This window comes from Thalassophryne amazonica, chromosome 23 (assembly GCF_902500255.1).
Source record: "Thalassophryne amazonica chromosome 23, fThaAma1.1, whole genome shotgun sequence".
Classification (NCBI taxonomy): domain Eukaryota; kingdom Metazoa; phylum Chordata; class Actinopteri; order Batrachoidiformes; family Batrachoididae; genus Thalassophryne; species Thalassophryne amazonica.
The window spans coordinates 12,495,710-12,522,109 of NC_047125.1; the positions used below are offsets into that span (position 1 = coordinate 12,495,710).

The 26,400-nt window shown below is 40.9% G+C and overlaps 1 protein-coding gene across 2 annotated transcripts; it reads left to right on the forward strand.

Moving 5' to 3' along the window:
• The first annotated feature begins 3,633 nt into the window (after positions 1-3,633).
• dthd1 (death domain containing 1) lies at positions 3,634-14,883 on the forward strand. 2 transcript variants are annotated; one of them, XM_034164518.1, is made up of 8 exons: positions 3,634-4,089; positions 5,624-6,077; positions 6,604-6,934; positions 9,215-9,394; positions 9,832-10,064; positions 10,149-10,307; positions 11,335-11,624; positions 14,539-14,883. In XM_034164518.1, the coding sequence occupies exons 1-8, from the start codon at positions 3,738-3,740 to the stop codon at positions 14,718-14,720; spliced, it is 2,181 nt and encodes a 726-aa protein (XP_034020409.1). In that variant the 5' UTR covers positions 3,634-3,737; the 3' UTR covers positions 14,721-14,883. The 2 variants fall into 2 exon arrangements, with proteins under 2 accessions (XP_034020409.1, XP_034020410.1); XM_034164519.1 differs by having other exon boundaries at positions 6,604-6,787.
• The last annotated feature ends 11,517 nt before the right edge of the window (positions 14,884-26,400 follow it).

The following is a 26,400-nucleotide window of genomic DNA, read 5'->3' on the forward strand; positions in this document are numbered from 1 at the left end:
CCTGAGTGGCCAATTCCACCATGGAAATTTGATTGGCCACCTCAAAATACTTGGCAAACAGTTGGATTGAGCAAAATGAAGTGGGTGTTCTTGAGTATTTGGCAGGAGTGAATTTAGTGAAATTATCGTGATAGCTATATGGTAAGAAAGCTAATCTTGACACACAAATGTCTAAATATCATAAAGAAAGCTTACATTATTCAATAAAATGACACCATAACGTGACCTGACAAACACACATCCAGAATACATTTTAAACATGTAAACAAGGTAATCTAAGAGCAACCTGCAGAGTCACCAGCCAAACTAACTGGCATGGCAAAGTAGCAGAAATAGCATAAATACCATTATGTATTTTATCAATTCAGAAATATAATGACCGTATTAAATTGTAAACCGATGGGTCAAAAGGTTCCCCTATCTGTTATCCCACCTACGATTGTTGGGCATGATTTTGTTTTTATTTTGCGACATTATCATTCCCGTGGCCTGTCTCTTGAGAGCCTCACACCAACCTTTCAACTTTTATGATCATTTGAAGACATGGATGTAGCAACCAATTCATCATGTTAGCATAAAACAATCAGTTTGTAGTCCATTTGAATGTATTTGTGTATTGATGTCATCATAGCTTTCACTTTAATGCTAATTTTTGATTTGTATGTTAATTTTTACATACCTAATTGAAAAGAGTGGGCTGTGCTAGCTTAAATTTGTTACATGGATAATAATTTTGACTGTTTAATGTAGTGTCACAGCCTAATAAATGGAAACAGTCTGTTTGGTAACAACCTATATACTTCAAAGGAAATTAATTTTGTAGAAAAGGCTTGTGAATATAATAGCCAAGTGCTACTTTTAGTGTGTGTGTGTGTGTGTGTATATATATATATATACTGGTGAACCCCATTAACTCGCGCAAGTTGGGATCCGCAAAATCAGACCACAAGTATCTGAAACCGTGAGTTAATGAGGTTGACCACGAAAACTAAAAATCAATTTTACAGTAGGATAAATTTAATAGGATTTACCTGTGTGTGTGTGTGTGTGTGTGTGTGTGTGTGTGTGTGTTGTGTGTGTGTGTGTGTGTGTGTTTATATATATATATATATATATATATATATATATATATGTGTGTGTGTGTAGTAGTGTTCAGAATAATAGTAGTGCTATGTGACTAAAATGATTAATCCAGGTTTTGAGTATATTTCTTATTGTTACATGGGAAACAAGGTACCAGTAGATTCAGTAGATTCTCACAAATCCAACAAGACGAAGCATTCATGATATACACACTCTTAAGGCTATGAAATTGGGCTATTAGTAAAACAAGTAGAAAAGGGGGTGATCACAATAATAGTAGCATCTGCTGTTGACGCTAAAAACTCAAAACTATTATGTTCAAACTGATTTTTTAGCAATCCTGTGAATCACTAAACTAGTATTTAGTTGTATAACCACAGTTTTTCATGATTTCTTCACATCTGCGAGGCATTCATTTTGTTGGTTTGGAACCAAGATTTTGATTGTTTACTAGTGTGCTTGGGGTCATTGTCTTGTTGAAACACCCATTTCAAGGGCATGTCCTCTTCAGCATAAGGCAACATGACCTCTTCAAGTATTCTGACATATCCAAACTGATCCATGATACCTGGTATGCGATATATAGGCCCAACACCATAGTAGGAGAAACATGCCCATATCATGATGCTTGCACCACCATGCTTCACTGTCTTCACTGTGAACTGTGGCTTGAATTCAGAGTTTGGGGGACGTCTCACAAACTGTCTGTGGCCCTTGGACCCAAAAAGAACAATTTTACTCTCATCAGTCCACAAAATATTCCCCCATTTCTCTTTAGGCCAGTTGATGTGTTCTTTGGCAAATTGTAACCTCTTCTGCACGTCTTTTATTTAACAGAGGGACTTTGTGGGGGATTCTTGCAAATAAATTAGCTTCACACAGGCGTCTTCTAACTGTCACAGCACTTACAGGTAACTCCAGACTGTCTTTGATCATCCTGGAGCTGATCAATGGGTGAGCCTTTGCCATTCTGGTTATTCTTCTATCCATTTTGATGGTTGTTTTCTGTTATCTTCCACGTGTCTCTGGCTTTTTTGTCCATTTTAAAGCATTGGAGATCATTGTAGATGAACAGCCTATAATTTTTTGCACCTGCGTATACTTTTTCTCCTCTCCAATCAACTTTTTAATCAAACTACGCTGTTCTTCTGAACGTCTTGAACGTCCCATTTTCCTCAAGCTTTCAAAGAGAAAAGCATGTTCAACAGGTGCTGGCTTCATCCTTAAATAGGGGACACCTGATTCACACCTGTTTGTTCCACAAAATTGACGAACTCACTGACTGAATGCCACACTACTGTTATTGTGAACATCCCCTTTTCTACTTTTTTTTTAACTAATAGCCCAATTTCATAGCCTTAAGAGTGTGCGTATCATGAATGCTTGGTCTTGTTGGATTTGTGAGAATCTACTGGTACCTTGTTTCTCATGTAACAATAAGAAATATACTCAAAACCTGGATTAATCTTTTTAGTCACATAGCACTACTATTATTCTGAACACTACTGTGTGTGTATATATATATATATATATATATAGAGAGAGAGAGAGAGAGAGAGTGAGTATATTTTGTGTTATTAAAGGTAACAGTAAGAGCAACAACCCAAATCGAAAAAATAATGAAAAAGTAATGAACTTACAATTTGTATTCAAGTTATAAAATGTCTAAATTATAAAATATTTCTCATTTTTATATACCACTAAATATTTCATTCACTTGTGCTGCACAATCCCACATAATTTCTTCACCATTTTAAAAAGGAGAGTGCAATGTGTAGATTTAGCCACATGGTGGTGACAGAGTACTGCAATACTGTGGATTTTTCTATTATACTGATGTAAGAGTGTAAAAAAATGCATGAGATTACAACACTGAAAATTGTTGCAGATTTTTTTATGTAAATATTTGGGGTTTTAATCTACTTTTGATGACAATCTACTGTGATGATTGGAATCCTGCTCAATGAAAGATAAGGTCAATTTGACATGACTGTCACAGGACTCAGGAAACAGTTTCCACCTCGTGGTCTTCTGTCCGTTGTGCTTACCAAAAGAGTAACAGCCAGGTCACCATGTATTAAGGCACACTCATGCTTTGCACCTAGTCAAACGGTCACTTGAGTTTCCATTTCACTGAACTTGCGTGGCTCAGCTCTGTGAAACTGCAACACCAACAGGAAACCCATATGGTTACAACTTTTTGGGGGGACTGTGAGATGTGTTTCAGTGTCACTTTGCAGCAAGCAAATAAACGTTGCATATATCCAGGAATGCATGCAGGCATCCTGACAACTCTGACTCAGGATTGTGCGCCTGTTCCTTTAAGCAGGATTGAGCTGGTGATATTACCAGGCTGCAGGTGTGCATAACTGGCAGAACCGCCAAATGACTGACGCTCACAGGACCACAGTTTGTCTTCTTGGGTATCTTTCACTGTGGTGTCTCTTTTGTCCATCGGTTGCACGCCTCCGGGGGTCACCTTGGCAACCTGTTTTACTGCCGGTAGGCTCATAAATACAGCATTGGCTCTTATAAGCGAGGAGAGCTCTGCAAAAGGACGCATCCAATAAAAGCTGGAGGAGCTGCACAGAGGAGGGCAGCATTTGGTTAAAGGGGTGAAAACAAAAATCAGGCATGTTTACCTGGAGGTGAGCATGGATAAGAGTCCGCATCTGAGTAAAGGGATGGAGGGAAGAAGAAGTGAGGAGAGGATTCTCCACACGCTGACCGAAACCATGCAGGGGCTCCAAAGCCTCAGGAGCTCCAGCGGCCTTTGCGATGGAAAGATGGACAGGAAGAGCTGCTCAGGAGAGAGGGACGAGAGGACGGAGAGCGCCAAAGAAGAGGAGGAAGAGTGGAAACGGAGAGTTCTGGTGGTGCTTAAGGAGCTGAGTGTGTTTCACTCAGACAGAGTGACAGCATGGAGAGAAACTCTGAGAAAATCCACCGGAGTGTACACCGATCTGCCACCAGGGGGAGACAAACTGCAGCATTCACCCACAACAGGTGCTGAGATTGATATATATATATACAAACAAATGATTTTTACCCAATGCCATCAAATATGGCCATCAGTTGTGGCAAAGGCTTTGCGTCCGTCTGTCCATCTGTCTGTGCTCAGCATAAGTCCAGTCCTTTTTCTGCTAGACTCTTCAAATTCATAGGGAACATTCTTGGGACACAGACTTTGACCAAGATCAAAGATGGCTAACCTTGACCTATTTTAAGAGGTATTCTAAAAGGTGAAAAAGTCACATTTCTGTTCCTATTTTTATGGTATGATCCTCGCGGACGTTAGCATGGTGAAGTCACTTTCTGCTTCTTCACTACATTTCTCATGTAATATGTAAAAACTAGTGAGAAATAAACACTTCTAAACATGAAAATGCTGGTTTTGTAACCTCTGGAGTGATTTACAAGACATTTCGTGGATGTCAGCGTGCATGCTAACTTCTGCTAACTCAAAGCTAACTTCCGCGCTTGTCAAAACCTCATGTATGCGCACACACACGCCGTCCTGCAGATGCTGTTAAAGTGACAAACATTGTTTGTGATTGATTGATTGATTGATTGAGGAGCTTTATTGAACATGTACAAATTGTATGTAAGACAACAGGATCACTGCAAATTATAAAAAAGACGATGCTCATACGGCTGAAGGTATTTTAGCTTTGTGTTATATTTATAAATTAAATTACAAGATACTAATCAAAAGTTTGTCATTTACAGTCATAATTAGGAGATAAAAAGTTGAAATTTGGAGTTTTAAAGCCAAATACATAAAATTACTAAATATCAATTAACGATTTTGTATTTCCAAAGCAAAATAAGGATCTACTAAATTACATTGAAAAATATTTCATCATTACAACTCAAGTGAACCATTTTAAATTCTAAGTTGTAATTTAGAATTCAGTTGTAATTTCAAATGTGTTAAAAAATTGACAAGATCATTTTGGGGTGAAAAACTAAAAAAAAAAAAAATCAGCTTTCAAATTCATAATTACAAGATGCGTATTTGAAAAATTTGGGTTCAAAGGTCAATTTTTGTTTTCCCACTCAAAACAGATTTACCAATTGGCATGCAGTTATACTTAATATCTCATAACTGATTTTTTTTTTTAAGTATAAACATTTGACAGTCTTAGTCACAATTTGTCAAAATATTTATAAAAAATGGACTTTTTGCAGGCAAAAATAATGAATAAATAAAATTTCATCTTTCAAAGTCATAATTAGGAAATGCCAATGAAAAATAGTCCCAATCATCAAAAAGTCAAAATTTTGATTTTTAGAATTTTGATTTTATAATTATCATGTCAAATTATAAAATCAAAATTCTAAAAATCTAAATTTTTTTAAACGTTTTGATCAATCGCCCAATTTGAAACCAATGGCCTGTCAGTCTCATAACAGACAAAAATTGACATATCATAAATATGATGGTGATATTAATAAGTTTAAGTTTGATTGGTTGTTTTTAAGAAAGATGGCTATAATTTTATTTAAATGTATTTTCTCTCTGTTTTGTTTCTTACAGAATGTGACGTTAGGTCTTGTCCAGACTCCTTCAGCCACATGATTCTGGATCTTGTGGTGGACATTGACAAGATAGTGGACACACTGAATGTAATCAGTACTAAAATGGACAAGGAAATCCTTCAAATGTGTGCAGAAGATGCAAACACAGAGCAGTTAAACCCTGAAGCTCCTCAAGTAACCAAAGAGTCCCAAACGGCGCCACCACCTGAGGATCGCCCAAACTCTCACGTTCCCCCTGAATCCAACTCTGGACTTCAAGAAGAGATAGGCAATGAAAGCGAGGGAAGTCCTGCAATGCTGCCTGTCTCAAACTCCAGCTTTGACACGGGTGGGCCAGGGGCTGGAGAGGTCAGAGGTCAAGGGAGTGCCTGTTTTCCTGCAGAAGAAAAGGAGAGAGAGAAAGCAGACTGCAAGGAGAAAGAGGAAACAAACAGAGAATGGATCACAGTAGGGTAAGCCAATGATGCATTAACTCATTCACTACAAAAGAAGCAACAGCAGGGTTCTCACAAGTGTGTGAGTGTCCGTGTGTTTGTGGACAATATAACTCAGAAACAGCTGAACAGATTTCCCTCAAACTTACTGGAAATATTACTTATGTTGTGTTAAAGGTCAAGGGAAATGGTCCAAAAAACACCTTTTTTTAAAATATCTTAACAACCAAGAAGCCCAAATAGATCAAACTTGGTGCACAAGTTACTTGGATAGATATTTCAATTTTGGAGTAGTTTGGCCAAAGGTCAAGGGTTAAGCCTGGACCAACAAAAACACTTTTCCATATCTCAACAACCAAGACGCCTACATAGATATATATGTCACAGTCCGCCAGAAGTATCTCCTCATTATGGGCTATTCTGTACTTTCACTGTTGGTTCAATGCTCACATTTGTCCAAAAATCCAAGCAAATTAATAAAATTCAAATGGATGAAAGAAGCTAAATTTTGTGGGGGTTTTTTCTGGTCTAAATTGGTTTGCAGGCTTACTGGTGAAGTGAAGGACAACCGCACGGATGTGCCGGATGCATGCATTATCAAAGCATCTGTGGGCGTGGTCAAAATGATGAGGTGTGAGGTGGCCGACGCCCTCAGCTTTTTGATGGTGGCTGGATCAGAAGAACTGGTCAGCAGAGTAATCTGGGTCAAAACTCAAGAGGGTGCCAAGGTTCGCTTTCCTGTGACTGTGGCAGTGCCTTTCTGTGCACGTTACCATGGTATCTACAGGGACGTCGCAGTCAAGATACTGCATGGTGAAAGGCGAGCGAGCTACATCACTCCTGTCACAAAAGAGTGGAACTACGGAGAGAAGAGGGTAATGTTCCATGTTGCACAGAAAATCAGCGTTTTCGTATGATCATTAATTTCAGCGTAGTATCACAGAATCAGAGGTTTCAGCCTCATCCGCATTGTTCCTTTTCCATCAGAGGTTTGACTATTGGCCAATCCCTCCTTTCCAGCACCAGGGAGGCTGAGTAGTGTGATGCCCCTGTAATTGACATGCACTATCTGGTCCCCTTTTAATATGGGGACCACCACCCCAGTTTGTCACTCCTCAGGCACTGTCCCAGACCTCAATGCAATGTTGAAGAGATGTCATCCAAGACAGTCCCTCCACACCCAGAGACTTCAACAATTCTGGACGGATCTCGTGAAACCCCGGGGCATTGCCACTGTGGAGTTGTTTGACTACCTTAGTGACTTCCACCAGTTAAATTGATGATGATCCAACATCAACTTCCAGCTCTGTCCCTACTACAGAGGGTGATCTTGTCTGATGCAGGAGTTCCTCAAAGTGTTTCTTCCAGCACCCGATTACCTCCTCAACTGAGGTCAACTGAGTCCCATCCTTACTGTAGACAGCTTGGATGGTTCCCTCTTTTCCCCCCTGAGGTGCCTCAGAGTCCACCAGAAGCACCTTGGTGCCAACTGAAAGTAATTCTCCATGGTTACTCTGAACTCCTCCCACACCCGCTGCTTTGCTTCCCTCACAGCAGATGCTGCTGCCCTTCAGGCATGTCAGTACCTTGCAACTGCCTTCAGAGTCCCCCATGCTAACATATCCTGGAAGGACTCCTTCAGTTGGACTGCTTCCCTAACCACCGGTGTCTACCATGATGTTTGAAGTTGATGCCGCTTGAGGCACCTAAGACCTTCAGGCCACAGCTCCCCACTGTGGCTTCAGCAATGGAAGCTTTGAACATTAACCATTCTGGTTCAATGCCCCCAATGTCCACAGGGATGCCAGAAAAGCTCTGCCGGAGGTGTGAGTTGAAGATCTTTCGGACAGTGGGTTCCTCCAGATATTCCCAATTCACCCGCACTATTCATTTGGCCTTACCAGGTCTGTCCAAAGTCCTCCCCCACCCTGTGATCCAACTCAACACAAGATGGTGATCAGTTGAGAGCTCTGTCCCTCTCCTCACTCGAGTGTCCAGAACTTGCGACCTCAGATCAGATGATATGATCACAAAATTGATCATCGATCTTCGGCCTAGGGTGCTCTGGTACCATGTACACTTATGAGCATAATTATGTTCAAACATGGTGTTCATTATGGACAGTCCATCACTAGAACAGAAGTCCAACAACAAACGACCGCTCGGGTTTATATCAGGGAGGTCGATCCTCTATCATGCCTCTCCAGGTGGCTCTGTCATTGCCCATGTGTGCTTTGAAGTCCCCCAGCTGAACAATGGAGTCCCCCACTGGAGCACCATAAAGGACTCCATTCAAGGACTCCAAGAAGGTTGAGTAATTGGAACTGCTGTTTGGTGCATGCGCCCCCGCCACCCGAAGGCACAGGGAGGTGACCCTCTCATTTACTGCAGTAAACTTCAACATAGCAGCGCTCAGCCAAGGACTGGTGTGTATGTTCACACCCGTCCGGTGCCTCACACCCTGGGCAAACTCCAGAGAAGAATAAAGTCCAACCCCTATCAAGAAGAGTGGTTCTGGAGCTGAGGCTTTGCGTGGAGGCGAGGCCCACCCACCTCCTGCAAAAGCTCCGGCTCCTTCCCCCACAGGGAGGTGACGTTCCACACCCCCAGAGATAGCTTCTGCTGCCCAGGTTTGGCCCATCGATCCCATCAACTTTCTCATGGGCCAGCGTACCTAAACACAGTGGTTCCCCTGCGGGTAGTGACCCACAGGAGGGAGATGAAAATCTCACATTTCCTTTTCGGGGTGCCTAACCGGGCTCCATGGCAAGTCCGGTCACCAGGCATTTGCTGACAGGCCCTCAGTCCAGGCCTGGCTCCAGGGGCCCTCGGCTTCCTCCGGGCCAGGTCACTTTTCCTCTTCGTTTAATCATGGGGTCATTTGGAACCAGGCATCTCATGCAGACATGCAACAGTTGTTGCCAATGAAAGAAGAAATTCGGTCATGGACAGTCCAAAACAGTCACTCCACACCCAGAACCTTCAGCATTTCTGGATGGATCTCATCAACCCCCAGGGCTGTCATGTTTACCTCTTCAAAACAAAATCAGTGCTATCACAATAGAAACTACTAGTAGGAAGTGCTGTTCTGAAGCCAACATAGGAGTTGCTATTTGCATTTTTTTCTATTTCCTGACTATTTCTGTCATTCGCAGGGTTTGTTTGCACAGGTGAAGGTGTATTCTCTGGGCCTTTTTGCAGTGGTTTCCTGCCTGAAGAGAGAAAATTTCACTGTTCCCAAAAGGGGTTTGTCACAAAAACTCACGATGGACCCCCGCATCTGTCTGAAATACCTCCCAGGAGCCTTCACTGCTCCCGTGATAGCACAGTGCATAGTAAGACTGTGCAACACTACTGGTTGTGGACAATTGCATGAATAGCAAAGGTCATAGAAGAGCACCCTGAGGTATGCCATGTTACTGCAGAATAATGTATTGGGGATATCGCAAGAAGCACTTTGTGAGAAGCAGGAGAAAGAGGCACATTATGTGTAATTCCGAGATTGGAGCTAACAAATGTTGACTATATCTGCTACAAAGATGAACATCTGTGGTCATTATTTAAATTGTCCCCTGAGTCCAGCCTGTAAGCCGAGTTCAACACAGCAGCTTGATGCCAAATCTCTTGTCTCAAACTGACACTTTGTGCAGCTTTCTTTAATAAAACACCATGTTGTCTGCAAGCAAAACTATGGAACATAGATTTTTTTTTTTTTTTTTTTTTGCAGCTCTGGGCATGATACCAAACAGCTGTTTTTCCTCTTCTGCATCAGATCCAGCCATTTGACGCCATCCTTCTGGCTGCTGTCAAATCCAGAAGTGATGCTTATCGCTTGGTGGTCTCCACTAGCCCAGTACTCTACCTCACCCACCCTTCCTCCCAACCCCTGAGGAGACCCCTCACCATCTCCATTCCCTGTCCAGCAAACCCAGAAAAGAAGAAGGCTGGACAAGAAGAGGAACCAGAACATCATCACCACTCCTGCAGGAGCAGGTCTTCTCCAAGGTGGGATCAACTTGCTCACCATGGATTGAGGTAGAGCAATATGTGGAAGTACTAATTTGTTTTCGTTCATAATTTCTCTGCCAGAACGTCTGGTGCTTCTTTGAAGTCTTCTCGGGAGATTTCAGGTGAGTCACTGATCCTCATGGCCTCAAGAGACAAACAGTGGAAAGTCCTGGAGAAGGTCACCGTGAGGAACCAGCAGAAAGACTGGTGTTCTTTGAACTTACAGAGAAACGTGGACAGGTTTGTTTTTGGTGCAAGGTGAACAGTTGAGTCGCAGGACTGTTGGGCGGCAGGGTGGTTTAATGGTTGGCACTGTTGCCTCACAGCGAGAGGATCCCAAGTTCAAATCCAAACTGGTGCTTTGTGTGGGGAGTTAGTTTGTTTAGGGTGTTCCTTACCCCTCACCCATTAAGTGCGAGGAGAACCTCCAGACCCTGAAACTGGATGGACTGTTAAGAGGTTTGTTTAAACAGTCTTTTGAATGAGGTACAATTGATGCAAAGTTGTAGGTCTTCTTGTGTTTTTTTGTCTTTAAACTTAACTTTCTTTTCTTTCAGCTTCTCAATATTTTAGCTTCAGGGCACTACTCCACATTGGCGAAGTAGCGTTAGCAGGGTATTGTTTTCACTGGCATATGTGTCCTCGTGGACAAGATAACTCAAAAATGGCTGGACAGATTTCCTTCAAAAGTACATCCCTTTGTTTTCACTTGGGTTGGCCAAAGCAGATCCAAGGCAGACCTGCATGTTTGCATGATTTGGCACAAGTTTTACACTGGATGCCCTTCCTGATACAACTCCACATTACATTGAGAAATGTGGCAGCTGTGGGGTTTGAACCGGGAACCTTCCACATTGAAACCAAGAGAACTAACCACTTCCTTCAAACTTGGAGGGAATATTACTTGTATAGATTTCTCGAGATCATTAGAGTTTGGAGTATTTTAGTCAAAGGTCAAGGTAAACCTGGTACAAAATACTATTTTTGCATAACTCAACCAAGAAGCCTACACTGAAAAAGTGTTTCAAATACAACAACAGTGACATGTAGTGGAGAGTGGGGCAAACTCCATACAAATTAGTTGCTGGTTACGCCCCTGGTTCCTCCTCAGTAATTCCCTTTATCTAAAGCAGCTTCACTGATTATATGTAGGACAGCAGTAATATCGCTTCATTACTCTGCCTGAAGTATTCTGTGACAGGGCTTCAGCAGCGCTTTTAACCTCAGATTATCTTCTTAAATTTGCCTCCTCTTGCCCTCTCTTCAGGCTGCTCGTTGTTCGTCTCCTCTCTCCAGTGCTGCCGTGCCATCTCATCTCTTTGGTGGAGGAGCTGGAGGAGTCCGTGTGCCACCACACAGTCACCGTGGTTCTCAAGCGGCAAAACGATGAGCCGCACGCCATCCTGGTGGCTGCTCTGCCCAGCAGAGATCTCAGCTGGGAACTGTCTAAACTGCGAACCCAGGGCTACAGTGACCTCCTGGGGACATCAGCAGAAATCTCAATGTGTGAAGGAGACCAACTTCTCCTCCAGTATAGTGGGAACGTCACCTCCACAGGTTGGAAGGGAGGTTTTCTTATTGATTCATGGGCAACCAAGGAATGAATGAGTGTATATTTTGGTGACGCAAATACAATAGCATGTATGATATAGTAATTTGAGTGTCCGTTTGAAAATAGCAAATATTATTCCTCAAATGTGTACGACAGTAAGTAATTTCACAGCCTGTCATTAGGTCAGGCCAGTCTTATGTTTAATTTTTGTTGGTCACTATTTTTAGCCCTAACCCCAAACGTGCACCGAAATTTTTAGTAACTCTAACCCGAATTAAAAAAAAATAGTCCTCTTTTACAAATAAAAATAATAATAGAAGGGAAACTGTGTTTGATTCTTCTCCTCTCCTCCTCCATCCTCCTTCCAAAATATTTCTACAGGCATGTGAGAGGCAAATAAAGAAAAATGTTTTGGCCATGCTAATGCTCCCCAAAACCATTTTCTGCAGTGAATTTGGAAGGAGAGATAGGGAGGATGGAGGTAGCTGTTTATCCAACTTTTTACAAGCTGGACAAAATCTGTCTTCATATGTCACCAACTTCTGTGTTGTGTGAGACTTCTCTCCAAAACTGGAGAAGAGGAACAGACTCGAGCCTTAAACCGCTGAAATGATCTCGCTTTTAAATAAAAACCTTTGAAGCCCCCAATCCCCTTCACGACTATGGTCATAACAGTCCCTAGTTGCACAAAAATTCACAATTTATATCTCTATTGCATACAGAATTTATGTGGCACAATCAAAAAATATATTATTGTCTTTAAATGAAAATATTGTCAAAATTTCAAGATGCACATAGAACTTTATTATTTAACATACATAACAGTGCTAACACTGAACCATTTCAATAGAATTGCTTCATATTTATCAGTGGTTCAAAACGCTTCGGTTTCTCCGTCACTAATAATTATTAATAAAATACATAAGTGACCCCACGTTTCAATGCATGGTCCACAGATAGACTTACAAGCAATGAATACTTGCTAACCAGGACATTAAAAACGGACAACATGTCCTTTAAATTACCTCGTTTGCAAGTAGTTGAAGTTTGTAGCCTACTGTCTCAACACACAATTAGACGGATTAAGCGACGTCTGTAGTGACAAGGAACCCAATTTCATTAGACAATAGATTACTCGATTTGGCTATTTATCAGCTTACCTTGTCATCCAAAACTTTCCATCGCGCATCAGTGGCGGACTCAGAACCAAGCTCCGAAGCTATGCTTGAACTTTCTCTGAACTCTTCACGCACGGCTGAGGTATCAGGTGACAGGTTTTCAGCGAATCAATGATCACTGAATACTGCAGTCGGAATGTTGTGAGCAGATGTTGACAGCTGTTTCGGGTGTGCGTCTTAAACTCTCCTTTTATTACGAAACAATGCGCTGTGGTCTGGTCGAGTCTAATCATCAACAGAAAATTAACAGGAGAAATGTTTATTTTGGCGTGACATTTCTTGCTTTTGCGTGAGAGGCTGAGATTGATACTGAAAGTGTGAGTGTCACTCCAGATGCGTGAAAGTTGGCAACCATGTTATTTCTGAGACATTTTACTGCAGACAAACACACATTAGCCAAAATACAACCTGTTTGGCAGCTACATCTAAATGACAAATAGCTAATGGCAAAGGTCATCAAGTTAAAAATACTTTCTCTCAGGTCCAAACAGGTTTATCTTCCTAATGCTTGTTGTTGCTGTATAGCTTAGTGTCACAGACCATGAAATGAAGCGAGTAAATTGTTTGAACAGGCAGCCACCAGAGTGTAAAAAACACATTCAGTTGTGGTAGGCCCACAATAATTCATACGTCAACGTAATTATCTATTTCAGACGTGGGTGATTCGAAGCCCAGAGGCCACATGTGGCCCTGGCGCTAATCAAGCTAGCATGCTAATCCTCAGAAGCATTTCAGATGTTTTAGCTTCTTTGGCAGTGAGGAATCATGCTCCCTTGCCTTCTCTTCTGATGAATAAAAGGTGTGAACAAGGTTTTCAAACTTGTTAGCCTTGTTAGCAACCACTGATTCCTCTTCCTTTTTCCTCAGTTTTCCAGTTGCACTGCAAAATGCTAAAGGTTTCTCCGTCACTAATAACACTATGTAACACAATTTTTGTTCCTGGCTTCTAAGTGTTATATTTCAACTGCTTATGTCTAAAGTTTATGGAAAAATGACTACATTCAGCACAAACCTTGATTTATTTATTTATTTTTTTAACGTTCTAGAAAGTTCTAAAAGTTTCTTGAAATTTCCAGATAATTCTGGAAACTTCTAGAAAATTCTGGACAGTTCTAGCAGTTAAAGAATATTCTAGTAGTAGTGAAGGCGAATCGAGAATATTCTTGAAAACAGACAAATTTCAAATATCATTGTCCTGATCACAGAAGCAAGTTTCTGTGAATAACAGCTATTTTCTGTTTATTTTAAGGCATAACAGTTAGGAAAAACACAACTGTTTACCCAGGAACAAAACAAAAACTAAAAATTTGTTAATAGTGTAATTATTACTAAAAATACATGAGCAACCCCACGTTTCACAGTCACGACTTTTATGACCATAGACGCCATGGGACAGTAGACCAGTCTTCACCGGAAACGATTGCAACCCCCCCTACTGTTCTGTCGAATTGCATTGCGACACTCACCAATGCATTCAGTGAGAACTTTGAAAGGTCTTGACTACAATGAAGTAGTGGCCACGAAGTAGCAAAAACAATAGAAAGGCCTTATATATGTACTACTTTAGGCTACTATGTCAATATGGGGATGCAGCAGGGGGGCTTCTATGAGTGGCCTGCTCCATGTAGCTATGAGAAAACAGTGATTCATTGTACAGGAAATTTTACCTAATGAATAGATGGTTATGAACGCTATTTCCATTCTGCTAATCCCCAACCCCCCACCTCCATTTCTGCACTAGGAATTCAAGGCAATCGAAATGATGGCGCACTGGTGGAACGACTCACCTTTCACAGTCCAGCGAAAGAACCAGCTCTTAGTGCCTTTAACGAAGTGGACCCATTCGGGAACTACAGCTCTCCTCATTACAAAGGCGTGGTCGCATTCATAGGTGCTAGAGGTCAAACTGACGCGGCAAGGTAATGACCTCATCCCGATGAAGGTAACGCGGCTGGAAGAGCGGTCTGTAAGATATCCGTGACTTTACCCAAGTGGGCAAAATCTGTTACAAAAAAGTTTTCAAAATCAGGCTTCAAATTCAAGAATGGTGGTGATATTTTGTGTTTTGGTTCACAGAGAGTGAGAACGGTAACCGGCCCTTCGTACCAGGGGAAGCTACGTGAGGACCAGGCGAGTATAATCACATATTTGGAGATTACCCCATTTTCTGCAGCATTTTATTTTATTACTTACAAAAAAAATGTGTATTTTCTGGGTATAAGTCACATTTTATTTTATTTTATTTTATTTTATTTATTTTATGTTTTATTTGCTAGTTTGGGAGGTCTGACCCTTAATTCTGAAAAATCACACATTTACTATTATTATTATTACTATTATTATTATTTTAGGGCGTTGGCAGGAATCAAAGTTATAAACAAAATAAAGTCCAACAAAAGAATAAATGCCAATAATAAAAGTACACTACAACAATGCACATAAATCGCAAATTAAAAGATGATTTACAAAATGGACACATGTTTTATTGCAGACTTTCCAACACTGTGGGCCGTGTCCATCTGATGATTTATTTTTTCTATACTGCATCAAGTAACATCCAAAATGTTGTCCAACACCTGTTTATTTGTCCATCTTGCTTATTTTTGGAATCTAAAAGTTATTATGTTAAATAACAGCACAGTCTGTGGTGTGCACAAGCAACACTGAGTTCTTTAACCCCCCCCCCCCCCCCCCCAGAGAAATATTGTGTTTACAAAGTGAGTTAAACCTACAGATAAGTTAACACACATAGTTAACAGACATGTTACATATACACTGGAAAATATGGGTATATTGTGGAATCCTTCAAAATAAAAGCATATTTGATATGTTTTAACCACTTCTCCTTCTTTGATCAATCAAAAACTAGTCCCGCACAAGCTGTGGTTGTGCAAGGATAAATCCTTATAGTTGTGCACATGTACCTACTCTGCAGGCCCAGGAGATTCCTTGCCAGACTCGCTCCTGCTCTGGTTGTCAGGGGAACTTTCAGAGGAGGAAGTAGCCCTGCTGGTGGTTTCCCTGCGTCTCCGTCGCAGTACCACTCAGCTGCTGAAGCACCGGGCCGGGGACACCCTGTCCACACAGGTCTTCCATCTGCTGACCACCTGGAGAAGGGGGATGCTTGCTACCTCACACCAATGCCAAGCATCTCAACTTGCGCAATACCTGTCCAAGAGCGGCCGGCCGGACCATGGCCAGGAGCTGCTGCTCGGCAGGCTACAGCCAATCAAAGAGGACTTACCTAAAAAATGATACAATAGCCATTTAATCAAGTGGACTGTATACACGAGCTGTCATTAGGTTGTTCTATGGTTAATCCCAAGGTGTCAGCATTGGACCGCCAATTCTCTGCACATCTCCACTATTATGAGAATGATTTGTTCCATCAATTAACTTTAACTGTCCAATCTGTAGACTTGAGGCAGAAGTGTGAACCATCGTATCATCATGAATTAACATAAGCCAATGGAACATGTGCGACTCCCACAACTACAGAATTGTCCTAGGTCGTGGTGGCAAACGGCACCCAAGAAGACAAGAAGGTCAATCCCTGCCTCTTGGATATGGCCGTTATCTGTCACACCCAGGTGATCATGGACATCACCGTGCTAGGATCCTCAAACACTGTGGCACCTGAATGTTGGATCATACTTAGAGAAGCAACCATAATAATGTAGCTGGAGTTCCCTCACAATACAAGTGTATGTGTCAAAATCTCCCTAAGCACCATTTATTTGACACAGACACTTTTAGTTGTCGGCAAGATCTAGTACCAAGGGTATCCAGTTCTTGCCTTCATTCAGTATTTAGCATCCACATCTCACAACCATACGGCAAGTCAGGAAACACCATGAGCCTTAAAACGTGATCCTTTGTCGTCTTGCAAAGGTATTGTCATCATCATCGAACACCTCTGTCTAGTCTCTCATAAAGTTTTCCAAGGTTCTGTCAGTGTCAAAGCTGAGTTCCAAACACATGAAGGTCACTGCTGAGACAAGCGAGTATCTCAACATACACTCAACAAAAAATATAAATGCAACACTTTGGTTTTGCTCCCATTTTGTATGAGATGAACTCAAAGATCTAAAACGTTTTTCCACATACACATATCACCATTTCCCTCTAATATTGTTCACCAACCAGTCTAAATCTGTGATAGTGAGCACTTCTCCTTTGCTGAGATAATCCATCCCCACCTCACAGATGTGCCATATCAAGATGCTGATTAGACACCATGACTTAGTGCACAGGTGTGCCTTAGACTGCCCACAATAAAAGGCCACTCTGAAAGTGCAGTTTTATCACACAGCACAATGCCACAGATGTCGCAAGATTTGAGGGCGTGTGCAATTGGCATGCTGACAGCAGAATGTCACCAGAGCTGTTGCTTCGTGTATTGAATGTTCATTCTCTACCATAAGCCATCTCCAAAGGCATTTCAGAGAATTTGGCAGTACATCCACCAGCCTCACAACCGCAGACCACGTGTAACCACACCAGACCAGGACCTCCACATCCAGCATGTTCACCTCCAAGATCGTCTGCGACAGCCACTCGGACAGCTGGCTGAAACAATCGGTTTGCATAACCAAAGAATTGTGCTGCACAAACTGTCAGAAAACCCTCTCAGGGAAGCTCATCTGCATGCTCGTCGTCCTCATCGGGGTCTCGACCTGACTCCAGTTCGTCGTCGTAACTGAACTTGAGGGGCAAAATGCTCACATTCGCTGGCGTTTGGCATGTTGGAGAGTGTTCCTTCACGGATGAATCCGGTTCACACTGTTCAGGGCAGATGGCAGACAAGCGGGTGTTGGCATCGTGTGGGTGAGCGGTTTTCTGATGTCAATGTTGTGGCTCGCAGTGGCCCATGGTGGCGGTGGGGTTATGGTATGGGCAGGCGCTCTGTTATGGACGAGAACACAGGTGCATTTTATTGATGGCATTTTGAATGCACAGAGATACCGTGACGAGATCCTGAGGCCCATTGTTGTGCCATACATCACAAGAACATCACCCCATTGTGCAGCAGGATAATGCACGGCCCCATGTTGCAAGGATCTGTACACAATTCTTGGAAGCTGAAAATGTCCCAGTTCTTGCATGGCCGGCATACTCACCGGACATGTCACCCATTGAGTATGTTTGGGATGCTCTGGACCGGCGTATACGACAGCGTGTACCAGTTCCTGCCAATATCCAGCAACTTCACACAGCCATTGAAGAGGAGTGGACCAACATTCCACAGGCCGCAATTGACAACCTGATCAACTCCATGCGAAGGAGATGTGTTGCACTGCATGAGGCAAATGGTGGTCACACTAGATACTGACTGGTATTCCCCCCCCCCCCCCCCCCCCCAATAAAACAAAACTGCACCCTTTCAGAATGGCCTTTTATTGTGGGCAGTCTAAGGCACACCTGTGCACTAATCATGGTGTCTAATCAGCATCTTGATATGGCACACCTGTGAGGTGGGATGGATTATCTCAGCAAAGGAGAAGTGCTCACTATCACAGATTAGACTGGTTTGTGAACAATATTTGAGGGAAATGGTGACATTGTGTATGTGGAAAAAGTTTTAGATCTTTGAGTTCATCTCATACAAAATGGGAGCAAAACCAAAACCGTTTATATTTTTGTTGAGTGTATTTGACAGTTTCACACCAACTGGATACACTTTTGATGGTTGAGTCTAGGAAGTCTTCACAACTTGAATCTATGGCTGTGTTTCAATTCAGGGGATGCATCTATGGAAGATTGAGTTCTACAAAGATCTGACCTTCCTAGACCACAGAGGCTGAACCAACTGTTTTGAATCAGTTTAGCCACTGAGCATTTTGTGATTGTGTCATGGCTCATCCCATCCCTTGCCCTGACCTGGCATAGTGGGTGTAACCTGTAGGATAGTGTAAAGGCAGTGACTGGACATCTTACATAACGTAAGCTAGAGCCAACTGTGATACAACGTATTCTATGAAGGGAAACTTTAAGCTAAAATAAGAAATCAGTGCTGCAAAAAAAAACAAAACAAAAAAAAAACCCTGCAACTGGATTAAATTTATATAATTTCGAAGGAACTTGGAATATGTTTCTCTGTATTTAGATAGATGATTTGGGCAATGTCTGATGTTTTATGGACACTGTATCGAACTGTGAGGATTTATGGTCCTATCCTCACCTATGGTCATGAACTTTGGGTAATGACTAAAAGAATAAGGTCATAGGTACAATCTTCAGAAATTAGATTGTTCTATAGGGTATCTAGGTTTTACACTAAGGGACTGGGTGAGAAGCTTGACTATTGAGGAGGGACTCAGAGTAGAGCAGCTGCTTCTTCGCATCAAAGGAGCCAAACTGAGTTGAGTCGGGTCCCTTGTGAGGATTCCCCCTGGTTGTCTCTTTAGGAAGGTCCTCCAGGTGCATCCAAATAGGAGGAGGCCCTGGGGAAGAACCAGGAGGCAGTGGAGGGATTATATTTCCCAGATGGCTTGGGGATGCTTTGGGATCCCTCAGGGAAGTGTGGGATGAGCTGCTTATTCGGCAGCCATCGTGACCCAGATCCAGATAAGTGGTAGAAAATGAATGAATTAATTATTTTTACTAGTTTGGGAGGTCTTGTGGCCTACATATACTGAGGTGCAATTTATATTCCAAAAAAATCATGTTTGTTATTCATAGTAATAATTATAGTAACTAAGAATCAAGGGCACTAAACAAAATAAACCCCAATAATAAATCCTTTCAGCTTCTCCCTTGTGGTTTGCCACAACAGATCTGCATGTGATTTGGCACAGGTTTTAAGCAAGATGCCCTTCCTGACGCAACTACATATTACATGGAGAATGGGCAGGTTGTGGGGTTTGGACCTGGAACCTTCCGGAAAATAAGCAGAGTATTCGCTTGGCCCACCACCCCTGCTCCACAACAAATCAGTAAATGCCAATAATAAGAAATACACTACAACAATGCACAACAATCCCAAATTAATGAGATAATACAGAAAAAAGGTGCATCTTGTACTCGAGTGTGATTTATGGCTTTTCCTCTTCATGTGTCATTTCAGTAGTGGGCACAGCTAACAAAAAAAGTTTAGCTTCGATAACCGTTACTCCTCTAACTGAAAAGTTAACTTTATAAAGCTAAACCGATAAATCCCTAAACAATTTTAGCAGAAGTTACAGAAAATGCTAAACCGATAACTTTCACTATGACATCAGTACACGGCAGCTACTGACACACAACGAGTTATGGCTTCTGTCTCAGATCGGCCTTCTCTCATGCAAAAGAGACCTGGTGATCAAAGAGAAAAAAGATAATTTCTCTTCACACCATACAGACCTGCCAGTCATTTCACCGTCTGTCACAGGTAGACAGTTTTGACTTATGGTTATAATTTTAAGCAAACTAATTCCAGACAGTTATTGAAATGAACATCACGTCTGTCATTTTACAAAGTGAAAATATCAGCTATATGTTTTAGTTTTAAAGTAATTCACTAATTTTGAAGGTTTTAGCATTTAGACACATGTGCCATATTGCATTATAGGTACATTAGTTTCCTGATGCCAGTGGTTGGCTGTTTGGTATAACACACAGTTACCAGTAGATGGCAGTGTGAGCAGCCACACATTTGCTAAAAGTAATGAATAACAGACAGGCAGTAAAATCTTTGATTTCAGACTTTACAAATGTTTTTAACTGTTAAGCTTTATTCACTATGCCCGCAAAAATATGTTAGCGGGCCTAAAAGTATCGGAAACTAAATTTATGGAAAATTAATTGGTCCCACTAACAGTTTTCAAAGTTATCTGGAAAGCTTATCCGCTAATGAAAATGTTAGCTTCGATAATTAGCGGTTAGCAGATTAGCGGAACTGTGAACCACCACTGTTCATTTGTAACAGATGTGACTTATACTCCAGTGCAAATTACATATGGGGTTTTCCTTTTCATGAGTCATTTTTAACAGGTATGACTTATACTCCAGTGCAAATTACGTATGGGGGTTTCCTCATGTGGCATTTTTTTAACAGGTGCGACTTATACTCCAGTGCGAATTATATATGGGGTTTTCCTCTACAACTGGCATTTTTTAACAGGTGTGACTTATACTCCAGTGCAAATTATGTATGGGGTTTTCCTCTTCATGTGTCATTTGTTTAGCAGGTGCAACTTGTACTCCAGAGCAAATTACGTATGGGGTTTTCCTCTTCATGTGTCATTTTTTTAACAGGTGCGACTTATACTCCGGTGCAAATTATGTATGCGGTTTTCCTCTTCATGTGTAATTTTTTTAACAGGTGCTACTTATACTCCAGTGCAAATTATGTATGGGTTTTCCTCTTCATGTGCCATTTTTTAACAGGTTGCGACCTTATACTCCAGTGCACATTATGTATGGGGTTTTCCTCTTCATGTGGTCATTTTTTAACAGGGCGGGACCTTATACTCCAGTGCAAATTATGTATGGGGTTTTCCTCTTCATGTGCATTTTTTAACAGGTGCGACTTATACTCCAGTGCAAATTATGTGTGGGGTTTTCCTCTTCATGTGTCATTTTTTAACAGGTGTGACTTATACTCCAGTGCAAATTATGTATGGGGTTTTCCTCTTCATGTGCCATTTTTTAACAGGTGCGACTTATACTCCAGTGCAAATTATGTATGGTTTGTCCTCTTCATGTGTCATTTTTTAACAGGTGTGACTTATACTCCAGTGCAAATTATGTAGGGGTTTTCCTCTTCATGTGCCATTTTTAACAGGTGCGACTTATACTCCAGTGCAAATATGTATGGGGTTTTCCTCTTCATGTGTCATTTTTTTAACAGGTGCGACTTATATACTCCAGTGCAAATTATGTGTGGGGTTTTCTTCTACAAGTGGCATTTTTAAACAGATGGAATTTATATGCCAGCAAATATGCTATTTCATTAATTTAATGTAATTAATTTCCTAAAATATCTATTTTAAGTATTTTTATTTTGGGAAATTCAGCAAAATTCATTTGGATTTATTCATGCTGGCTGGGCTAATTCGATATAAATCTAACAGGATAAAATAAAAATGCTACAGCAATGAGGCAGCTCGGTAATTTTCTAAACTAATGCTTTCACATGAGTGGCTCTCTTTGCAGAATGACTTTCAATTGGGTGCTTTTTCATCTCGCACTCCAGCTGCGCGACATTCCGGAGGTAATGATAAATGCCACGTGTCTAGATGGGGGGGTCGGAGTCTCCTCCTGGAGAGACAGGAGTGTGCCAAATGGGGAGGACGCTTCATGAAATATGAAACGGTACCACTGGTCCTGCTCCTCTCATGCTTATCCTCGATTATTAGTTCGGAATTTTGCGCTTTTTATCTCACCGTCTCCCCTTTTTCTCCTTTGGTGTGACTTTCAAGGACACGTGTGGCTTCACCGGTAGAGGAGGGTTGTGAGAGTGTGCACGCCAGGAGGGAGTATCATTAGTCTGGGTTTCACAAACACATCCACATCGAGGGTCTCACTGGGGGTAAATGTCACACAGGGGGCTCCCACGGCGCCGGAAAATTGTTTCCTCTCCTATTTTATGCCCCCCACCCCCCTATCACCCTCTACATTATTGAAAAGGCCACGCAGAAAGGCACTATGGGAGGCCCCCTGTCTGTGCAGCAGAGAAGGATGCAGAGGGCTGATGAGGTGAAGAAGTCCCACAGAGCGCCAGCGAAGAGAGATTTTCATTAAAACCTCGTCTATTTCATCATCCTTTTTGGTGGGATTCTTCACCGCCTTGTTCGGTTTGGGGCACTCTGAGTTTCAGGTTTTTAAGGCCAGACAGCTGCAGAAAGGAGCTGTCCGCGCCGTGCAAAATACACACAGAAACTGACTATTTATTTCTGAATGAAACTGGCTGTTATCCTAAAGTGGACGAAACTGGAGGGATGAATTAGTTGTGCATCAGATTTTTTTTTTTTTATTATTCAAGCCTGGGTTAATTACTTTTGGATCACTCAGGCATCGCATGTTGCCTCAGAGAATTAGATAAAAAGCAGAGTCGAGGTTCTTTTTCTTTATTTTAATTGCAGCTATCATTATATGTCCACAGTAATTCAGCTGAATTAAGAGCATCTTAAATCAAAATATCCCCCAGGTCCTTTATTCCCTGTAAAAGTAGCAGCATGAGGCTGGAACAGCAAAAATTGTTGAGTGAGTGGGTTCGTCCAACCTAGCAAGCTTGTGTAGACAATAACGCAAGAAAATAAGTAAAAATAAAAATTCTATCATCTTCTAACTCACTAAATTAAAAATAATGTGTAATGATGATGAATTGATTAGCTCATGATGTGCTAGCTTGATCCAGTACCATCTATATTTAGCTACAGTATTCTGTAGACATGTCTGCCACCTGCTGGATGGTTTGTGAATATGATGAATTATAGAAGATTATGAACAGTTGTGATACATTAGTGTAGTTTTTCTGCCTCCTGGTGAAGCACTGTACATGGAGGTGTATGCCATCAGCTAACATGTTAAGCTAGCAACTACAGGGGAAAATATGGGATGAAATATTTCATTTCCTTTAGCCTCCAAATTGCCCAAATTATAGTAGTGAATCAAAAATACACCTAACATTACAAAAAACCTGCCAAATATTGCAAAAAAGTGTTTACGCTGGTGGTTATCAGGTGATTCAGATGTGTGAAGGCCATGTTTTTATTATGGATTGTTTATACAAAGCAAAGCACCATGAAGCTCTCTCATGGTACAAGGCGTCCCTAAACAGGAAGTGCCAAATTTCAAATCCACAGTAAAACAAGAAATGTTCAAATGTCAAACACTTCCTGGATTGACAGACGAGATCCCATGGAATCTCGAGGAACTCAGTGGCAAGGTCACACCCAACAGGAAGTGCCAAATTTCAGTCACAGGCATTGTTTTTGCATTGTTTATTTTAATTTTTACAAATGTCTGCTCGGATTAATGTGAAAGTGTTATAAGCCTGTAAGCTTTGTTTGTTGTGATTAATAAATAAAAAAAGGAAAAAAAAAATCAGTCACAGTGAAACAGGAAATGTCAATTGTTGAAAGCTTCCTGGCATGGGTGGAGCTAGAGAGGAGGACTCCCCTGAAATCTGATTGGACACAGATGATTGGTGTGTCATGGCACCACATGCCTTCTTGAAAGACCTGCATTTTAAAATTAGAGAGTCACATTGACTGCTAGGCTCCTCCTGTCCAGTAGGTGGTGCTGTGTACCACAAAAAGTTCTCATCCACCTTCGTAGAAGAAGAAAAATGTTTGCTTCAGATTTGAACTGAACACGTCATTTGAACCATGGACTTCGAATCACACCAAACTTATATTGATGAGTAAACGACCGTATTTTATGCCAGAAATGAGATCCAGGTTGTTAAAAGCAGCATTTCTCCTTTAATTCGGGTTGTCTTATATACACATGTTTAAGCTAACAGAAAGCAGCTGGTTCATGCTCTGTTGGCTTATTAGTGCAGCAGATAACTGAAACAATCCTTCAAATGGCGATACAAGCATCAAATTCAGCATAAATACAGCTTAGACACTTAAAAAAAAAAAAAAAACGACTGGCTACTTGAATTTTCAATAGGCAGCCAGGTAGGGGTCAATTGAAGAATTACACAGGGGTCAAAATTTCATCACACTGCTTGTCTGATCATAAAGATTCCAAAAAGGTATAGTTTGGACAATTTATGACTTAATGTTATGGAGTTTTGGGTAAAAACGCAAATTTGATGCTTGTATCACCATTTGCAGGATTCCACTCTAAATATTCTCTTGTCTGCTGCACTATATATGAGATGTAAGATGCTGCTCCTCAGTGTTTCTCAATTGCCCTCAAAAGTATTGGAACACTTGGTATTTCAAACATTTTAATTAGTTTATTCCATTTCAGATAGTTTTTTTCTAAAATTATCTTCCTTAACTCAAACTGAAAGCAAATCTCTACAACTTGATATAAATTAATTAAAAATATAAAATCCAGCTTCCAGATGAAGTGGTGTAGAGGAGGATTTTCTTAAAAAGAAGACCTGAATGTTCAGCTACAATTTGACAGAAAGTACATTTGAGATGAAAGCCTAGATTTGATGTTTTGGCGAAAGAAACTTTTGTATTTCTTCCTAATTGATGTAAATAAAGTCCAAGACATATTCAGTGACTTGGAAATGATTTATATTTCCATCCCCTGACTTGTCTGAAGAAAACTGGCAATAATACTGATTATTATTGACAGGTTTTATCAAGTTTTAGTGATTTGCTTTCAGTTTGAGTTTGAGGAAGATAATTTTAGAAAATTTTATTCTTTATTTTTTTGTATTTCTTGTATTTAAAATGGCATAAACAAATTAAAATGTGTGAAATTCCAAGTGTTCCAATACTTTTGGAGGGCACAGTATCCTAACCTTATGAGTACAAAATAAGTGTGGTATTATTACTGTTTTGTTTAAGAATGTTTAATTTTCACTGTTGCTGCACTTTGTGTCAAATCATAGTCATATCATAAATCATATTGATATGAAAATTCAGTAAGGTATATCTTCTATTATACATTCCAAATCTAAGGTGGAACTCTACTAGTGTTTACTAAAGTACACGTACATATCTTTAAAAAATAAAAATAATAAGAGAGTAGAGCCACTTAGGTGCCTGGTCTTGAGAACCAGGGATGGTTGGTTGAAAAGCTTTTTTTTATCCCATGGGAACTCTCTCTACCCACCTAAGCGGCTCAAGAATATGGACAGCATGTAAATAAGTGACATTTACATGACAATTTATATGACAATATTGAGGAAGGATAATTTGGCCATATTGTATAGCCCTACTGTCAACTAGCTGAAAATTTTGACTATTAATTTACATCTACATTAAAAAAAATGCTTAAAGTGGCAGGGGGTTAAGAGGGCTGCAAAAAAGAAAAATGCTTAAAAACGTGGGGGGTATGGGGGGCAGGTGGAGCTCCTCCAGAAGACAAAAGGCAAAATAAGGAAAATGCTTAAAAAGCTGGGGGGAACTCCCCCAGAAGCTGAAAGTTTTTTGCCATGCTAATGCTCCCCTGAAGCGTTTACTTAAAATAAAGTCTGAAGGACCTAAAGGACATGGTGAGATGCTGACGAGCTTCGCTCATTCATGTCCACAACATATGCATATTATGGGCTGAAATATGCAACAGGAGATAAAAGCAGAATTAAAGAGTGTGGCTGGGGATGTGCTAAAACCTTTTATTGTTACAGCGAATTAGTGATGGCCAACTCAAAACACTGCTTTTAAATGTTTCAAAACCTTTGCAACATCTATGTAACAAACATTGTCCCAGAGTCAACACAAAAAGCAAGAAATCATAGTATGGGCCAGAATATATGTACAAAAGAATGAGAAAATGAAGCTAGAATTAAAGAATAGATAGAATGTGTGCCTGGGGATGGTGCCAAAACATTTAGTTGTTACTGCAAATTAGTGATGGCTGACTCAAAACCTTACTTTGAAGCATTTTCAAACCTTTGCAACATCTATGTATCAAACATTGTCCCAGAGTCAACACAAAAATTAAGAAATCATAGTATGGGCTGGAATGTATGTACAAAAGAATGGGA